The 8,011-nt window shown below is 31.2% G+C and overlaps 1 protein-coding gene across 1 annotated transcript; it reads right to left on the bottom strand.

The window, feature by feature from the left end:
* Positions 1 to 665: 665 nt before the first annotated feature.
* On the bottom strand, positions 666 to 4,777 carry mogat3a (monoacylglycerol O-acyltransferase 3a). Its single transcript, XM_073822803.1, has 5 exons — positions 4,745 to 4,777; positions 4,483 to 4,673; positions 4,183 to 4,382; positions 2,148 to 2,227; positions 666 to 2,064 (listed from the first exon to the last, which is right to left on the bottom strand). The coding sequence occupies exons 1-5, from the start codon at positions 4,775 to 4,777 to the stop codon at positions 1,990 to 1,992; spliced, it is 579 nt and encodes a 192-aa protein (XP_073678904.1). The 3' UTR covers positions 666 to 1,989.
* Positions 4,778 to 8,011: the final 3,234 nt, after the last annotated feature.

Here is an 8,011-nt window from a genome sequence, read left to right as displayed (position 1 = left end):
TTTTAAATTAAATATAAATTACACAAACGTGTTTTTATTATTTAAAAATCTTACTAAGCAGTGGTTCTTTAAGTATGTAACAAAAGTATAAAACACAGAATTATGAAAAATTACCAGTTTATTTGTTTTCCATTTTTTTTTTATCAATTCCTGATTAAAGACTATAAAGTAGGCCACTTAACCAGCTAAGAGATGTACACAACGTTTTTGGATGGTTTTTAATGTTTTTTCTGCTCACCAAGTCTGCATTTATTTGATCTAAAGTACAGCAAAAGCAGTAAAATGTAGAAATATTTTTACTATTTAAAATAACTGTTTGCTATTTGATTATATTTTAAAATTTAATTTATTTTTGTGATTTCAAAGCTGAATTTTTTGCATCATAGTCACGTTCCTTCAGAAATCATTCTAATATTCTAATTTGCTGCTCAAAAAAAGTTATTATTAAGAATTATTAATAAATTGTTTTTAATTATCAATTTAAAGCATTATTGCTATTAATTTCTATAATTTCTAAGAAAAGACTCCAAGCTTTTTGAATGGTGAGCAACTTTAGCTTTCTATTTCAGATAAATGCTTATCGTTTGATCCTGAAATCGTGAAAAAAATGTACTGAAATTTTTAAATTAAATACAAATTAGACAAACACATAATAAAACATAGAATTATGAAAAAGTACCAGTTTATTTGTTTTCCATTTTTTTAATCTATTCCTGATTAAACTTAACCAAGTTTTAGGACAGAAAGATTTTTAATGTTTTTTTTTTCAAAAGACAAAGTCTCTTCTGCTCACCAAGCCTGCATTTATTTGATCTAAAGTACAGAAAAAGCAGTAAAATTTGTAAATACTTTTACTATTTAAAATAACCATTTGCTATTTGATTATATTTTAAAATTTTATTTATTTTTGTGATTTCAAAGCTGAATTTTTAGCATCATAGTCACATGTTCCTTCAGAAATCATTCTAATATTCTAATTTGCTGCGCAAAAAAAAGTTTAATTATTAATAAATTGTTTTTAATTATCAATTTAAAGCATCATTGCTAAATGAAAGTATTAATTTCTATAATTTCTAAAGAAAAGACTCCAAGCTTTTTGAATGGTGAGCAACTTTTAGCTTTTTATTTCAGATAAATGCTCATCGTTTGATCCTGAAATCTTGAAATAAAATGTACTGAAATGTTTTAAACATTGCTGATAATGATCATAATAATAAATGTTTCTTAAGCAGCAAATCAGCATATTGTAATGATTTCTGGAGGATCATGTGACACTGAAGACTGCAGTAATGATGCTGAAAATTCAGCTTTGATCACAGAAATAAATTACAATTTAAAATATATTCAAATAAGCAGCCATTTTAAATAGTAAAAATATTTCATAATTTAACAGTTTTTGCTGTACTTTAGATTAAATAAATGCAGGCTTGGTGAGCAGAAGAGAACTCTTGTAGTTTACAAGAGCTTAAAGTGTTACTAAACATCTTACAACCCGTCAATGAAGTCTTCCAGTACAGTAACAAAACACAAAAGAGTTGTATAGGGCTGTGCAGCTCCCATAATGCATTGCTATTTTATTTGCATAACATGTCATGACAGGACTAGATGTTTTGGTTGAGGGATTCCTAAAAACATCCAAGTAAAAATTCTCTTCCTTATATTTTTACTATGTAGGTACCTTATATTGTCTTACGTTAATGAATAAAGGCACTTTGCCTGAATGTTTAGCTATAGAACATGTATAATAGATAATATAATCTCACACACACACACACACACACACACACACACACACACACACACACACACACACACACACACACACACACACACACACACACACTCCCAAATGCATATTTCCACATTGTAAAGATTTAAAAATCAACCATTAGCAAGTGAAACGTGTTGAAATCTGTCGATGGTCGTGAATCCGCGACTGATTTTTAGCGTTATTCTTTTGTCTTTCGTAGTGTAACTTGAGGTCAGAGTTCAGATGAAGTTGAGGTGTTTGTCTCCCGGGATGCCGTAGTTTTTTTTATTGTCTTCGAACACCTGCGTCAGACCCTGAAACACAGAACGACACTCAATCAAACGTGGAAACTGAACCATGCGCGTTATAGATTGATTATAGAGCGCAGGTAAGTCACCTCCATGTAGAGAGCGTGAAGAGTGTCAATGTCGTCTTTACTGGGACTCGGATTCTGAGTGACCGGAATGGGACGTCCCACTACAGACAGAGAGAAAAACCAGAAACAAAAACATACTTTTGTTGCTTGAAAAATCTGAAATAAATACACTTTCCACTGATGTAATGTTTTGTTATATGGCTGAGAATATATGAAAATCTGCAATCTGAGGGTGCAAAAAAAATCAAAATATTGAGAAAATCTCCTTTAAAGTTGTGCAAATGAAGATCTTTGCAATGCATATTAAGTTTTGATATATTTATGGTAGGAAATTTACAAAATATCTTCATGGAACATGATCTTAATATCCTAATGATTTTTGGGATTAAAGAAAAATCGATCATTTTAACCCAAACAATGTATTTTTGGCTTTTTCTTTAAAAAAATAAATAAATAAATCCCAAACTTTTGAGCAGTAGTGTATATAGACATTCCGAGTGAGATGCTTTTGAGCAAAAATATAGTAAAAAAAAAAAAAAAAAAGCGAAATATTAATATAATGTAAAATATAATTTCTTTGGTCAACAAAGGGTTAAGAAATTAAAAAATTAAACAGTATTTATTTAAAATAGAAAGGTTTTCTAACAATATACACTACTGTTCATTTTTATTCTTTTTTTCTAAAGAAATGTATGCTTTTATTCACCAATGATGTGTTCAATTATTAAAAAGTGATAGCATAGATTTACATTATTAGAAAATATTTATATTTTGAATAAATGCTGTTTTTTTTTTAAAACTTGTTATTCATCAAAGGGTCCAAAAAATAATTTATCTAATAATAAATCAGTGTATTACATTGATTTCTAAAGGATCGTGTGACACTGAAGACTGCAGTAACAGCTGATGAAAATTCAGCTTTTCATCACAGGAATAAATTCTATTTTAAAGTATATTAAAATAAAAACCATTATTTTATATTGTAATAACATTTTGCAATATTACAGTTTTTTCCTGTATTTGTGATCAAATAAATGCAGCCTTGATGAGCAGAAGAGACGTCTTTAAAAAACATTAAAAATCTTACAGATCTCAAACTTTTGAGCAGTAGTGTATGTAAACATTCTGAGTGAGATGCATTTGAGCTGCATTTATTTGATCAAAAATACAGTACAAAATGTCAAATATTAATAAAACATACAATAACTGTTTTCTATGTGAATATCTGTTAAACTGTAATTTATTTCTGTGATCAAAGCTGAATTTTCAGCATCATTACTGCAGTCTTCAGTGTCGCATGATCCTTCAGAAATCATTCTAATATACTGATTTTATTTTTTAAGGATTCACAGATGAATAAAAGTTCTCTTTGAATAGATCAAATGTGCCAGTAAAGACATTTATAATGTTCCAAAAGATTTGATTTCAAATAAATGCTGTTCTTTTAAGCTTTCTATTCATCTGTGAATCCTGAAAAATAAAATGTATGATGGTTTTCACAAAAAAATTGTGCAGCACAACTGTTTCCACATTGATAAACACAGGAATAAATTACATTTGAACAGATATTCACATAGAAAACAGACATTTTAAATTAAACCAAAATTGAAATTAGAATTTTACATGCAAGTCTCTTCTGCTCACTGAGGCTGCATTTATTTATTCAAAATACTGTAAAAATTGTGAAATATTTTTGTAATTTGAGACAGCTGTTTTCTATGTGAATATCTGTTAAACTATAATTTATTTCTGTGATCAAACCTGCATTTTCAGCATCATTACTGCAGTCTTCAGTGTCACATGATCCTTCAGAAATCATTCTAATATGCTGATTTTATTTTTTAAGGATTCACAGATGAATAAAAAGTTCAAAAGAACAGCTTTTATCTTAAATATAAATCTTTTGTAACATTATAAATGTCTTTATTATCACTTTTGATCAATTTAATGCATCCTTGATAAACAGAAGTATTAATTTCTTAAAAAAAAAAAAAAAAAAAAAAAAAGGAGAATGCCACTAAAATAAATGCAGAAAGTGAATTAGAAACAGACGTACCCACAGTGTGAATGGGTTTCCTGTAAGGCAGCAGACCGAAGCTATACTGGAAAACTCCTCTGGCGTGAAAGAGAGGCATAGCCACGCCCATCAGCCTCTGGAGGCGGTCCTGAATGCGGCGGAGGGTGGAGCCAGAGGGATTCTCCATCTGATCGAAGAGCTCATTCTCCCCAAATGAGAACACAGGAACCAGCCACGCTCTACACACACATTCAGTACAGTTATTACACGCAGGACAACACACATATACACACATTTATATATGTATATATTCTCTCTCTCTCTCTCTCTCTCTCTCACCCGTGTTTGAGGGCGAGTTTAATGAAGCCTTTGCGCTGCAGCAGCTGAAGGGTTACTGCTCCCGGACGCGCGTCCAGTGATTCCGGAGCTCCGCCCACCGCGATTACGGCCGCATGACCTCCACCTGGACGACTCAACAGGTAACTCGCACTGGCCTTCTCACTCGACACCAGCCCTGCGGAGGTCAGAGGTCAGAGGTCAGGGTCAAACACTGACAACAGTCACACAAGAGTTCACACACACCTTTGCTACTGACACAAACCTGTTCATCAAACAACCTGGATGAACACGGCATGTCATTACTGCTCAAACGTTTGTAATAATTACGATTTCTTAAAAATAAGAAATATTAAATTGATCAAAAGTGACAGCTAAGACATTTATAATGTTACGAATTCTATGGTTCTATGCATCTGTGAATCCTGGAAAAAAAAACGTATCATGGTTTGCACAAAAATGTTTGTTGAGCAGCAAATCAGAATATTAGAATGATTTCTAAAGGATTCAGCTTTGAACACAGAAATAAATCACATTTTAAAATATATTCACATCGAAAGTAGCTATTTTAAATAGTAAAAATATTTTAAAAAAATTACTGTTTTTGCTGTACTTTGGATCAAATAAATGCAGGCTTGGTGAGCAGAAAAAAAAAAAAAAACATTAAAATTCAGAATATTAGAATGATTTCTGAAAGATCATGTGACTGAAGACTGGAGTAAAGGTGCTGAAAATTCAGCTGCGCAGCACAGGAATGAATAAAATTTAAAATATATTCAAATAGAAAGTAGCTATTTTAAATAGTAAAAATATTTCAAAATTTTAGTGTTTTTGATGTACTTTGGATCAAATAAATGCAGGCTTGGTGAGCAGAAGAGAAAAAAAATAAAAAAACATTTAAAAATCATGTTACTGAAGACTGGAATAATGATGCTGAAAATGCAGCTTTTATTACAGAAATAAAATACATTTTAAAGTATTTTCCAACAGAAAGCAGTTATTTTAAATAGTGAAAATATTTTAAAAATTTTACAGTTTTTGCTGTACTTTGGATCAAATAAATGCAGGCTTGGTGAGCAGAAGAGACTTAAAAAACACTAAATATCAGAATATTAGAATGATTTCTGAAGGATCATGTGACACTGAAGACTGCAGTAATGATGCTGAAAATTCAGCTTTGGTCACAGAAATCAATTACAGATTAACAGATATTTACACAGAAAACAGTTATTATAAACTAATAATTTTTCACAGTTTTTACTGTATTTTTAATCAAATAAATGCAGCCTTGGTGAGCCTAAAAGAACATTAAAAATGATTGGTAGTCACAAAACTTGTGCATAAACTCTCAATAATACATTTGATTCCATGTGTTTGAACGAACAAAACTGTCACTTCTTGGTAAACTGATATATACTGATATATACTGTTCATGATCTGAAAATGCCAGTCATGCTGTTCATGAACCCAAGAGACTCTCGTTCTGTTCAGCGTATGAATCTCCAAGGAGGAGTAAAACAGTGAACAAGTTGCAATAAGGCAGAGGCGACGAGCCAAATGTAGTGTCTTCAGAGACTATCTAACTGATTTACACAATCTAATGCGGTTTCAGTGTGAAATCACGCTTTACATCACTCTTACAGTAAATGTGACTCAACTCACAGCGACCAATGCAACACTGAACTATACTACTTGTGCTTTTACATCAAGCAGTTTTAATTATAGATGCAGAAATAAAACATTCTGCAAGACATTCTGCACATTTAACGTCACAAATAATGCAATTCAGCGATTGAAGGGTTTTATGGAAAGTACTTTTGTACAGTATTACTATGGAGGGTTTGTACAGATAGTGTAAAGTTACATTTCAGGAGTTTCAAGGACTTTTCAAACACTTTTTTGATTTTCAAGGACTTCAATCAGAGATCTCACTTATTGAACAATGTCTTCTATTTCAAAAAAAAAAAAATTGCGTGAAAAGATATGCGCTTATTGACAAAATTAAACTCTTATTTCATAGATACACTGTCTTTCAACAATTCAAGCACTTTTCAAGTACCTCTCCAGGATTATTGTTATTTTTAAAGCTTGTTCACAAAGTCAAATTCAAGTACTTTAAGCACTTTTAAAGGGGTCGTCGGATGCAAAACTAACTTTAACATGTTGTTTGAACATTAATGTGTTGGCAGTTTGTGAACACAACCACCCTACAATGAGAAACATATACCCAGTGGTTTTTTTATCTTTAAAAGTAATTTCCCCTTTTTCAAATCAGCTCATTCTCAGCTTCTTATGGGTGTGACGACACACAGACAGAGGCCCCTCCCACGATAGTTGATTGACATGAGCGCCTTACCTTAGCCCCGCCCTCACTGAGCTGACTCAGGTGCAGAGGAAGACTCTAATTGGCTGATTGAGGTGTTCTGTTGTTGGATGTAATAATGAACAGAGCAGTTGTCATTTACTCCCAACATCTGAGCCGCTGAAGACGCAGAGGACAACGCTACTTTCGTTTTTAAATGGAAAGCACCGATCCTGATCTACATATGTTCGTGCGAATATAAGGGTTTTTATGCATCTTTGCAAATGGTCTTTCTTAATAATGTGATTGTTGTCAAGTTTCGTTGATAAACATGGCCAAATGCGGCTAAAGTAAACATTACAGCTCGTAATCCCTCAGCAGAGAGGGGCGGGGCGAGCAGAGCTCATTTGCATTTAAAGGGGCCATGTCTTAAAATGAGTTGATATTTTGCAGAGCTGATTTTGACAAGGTAAGAGCGTGGTTTTTTTACACTACTATTGAGAATTTTTAACCAAAGTATATTATAGACTTTTCATTAAGACCCTAAAGAATCGTATCAACTTGTGGAAAATGGGCATCCGATGACCCCTTTAAGAAGTGTGTACGAACCCTGGTATAACAGATACATAATATAAAGTTTTTATCTTTGAATCAAGAATAATTAAAGCAGTACAACAATATCACATCAATTTAAAAAATATTATATTATAAGAGCATTCCTTTTTTTTTTTTAACTATCACAGTAATAAAAACATGAGGAATTTAATGCTTCATTGATTTTTTAATTAATATATTTTATGACAAAAATTGTTTGTTTGTAATGTAACAGCTAAAAGAAACAAGTTAAAATGTTGCACTAAATAAATATATATACAAAAGATTTACAAAATGTTTATCTTTAAAAAAATCCAAACGTAGCCTCACTTCAAAAAAAATAAAATAATTTATGCTACATATGCAATTATTCTCTTGATTTTGTAGCGTATGAAAAGAAAAAAACTCACTTCAGTAACCTTTTATACGAGTCAACCAAAAAAGTAAAATTAAATTTTTTTAAAGCATATATTTAATTTAAAACGCCTCACTTTATTAATAATCTTTTCACACAAGTCAACCAAATAAAAAAAAGAGTCCTAAAAGAGTTGCAACTTTAAAATTCTTAAAAAGAATAAATGATAACAATAATAATAATAATTATATATATATATATATATATATATATATATATAT

The sequence above is a fragment of the Garra rufa genome, chromosome 18, assembly GCF_049309525.1.
Source record: "Garra rufa chromosome 18, GarRuf1.0, whole genome shotgun sequence".
In the NCBI taxonomy this organism is placed as follows: domain Eukaryota; kingdom Metazoa; phylum Chordata; class Actinopteri; order Cypriniformes; family Cyprinidae; genus Garra; species Garra rufa.
Note: the sequence above shows the minus strand (reverse complement) of the source record. Positions and strands in the feature narration are given on the sequence as shown.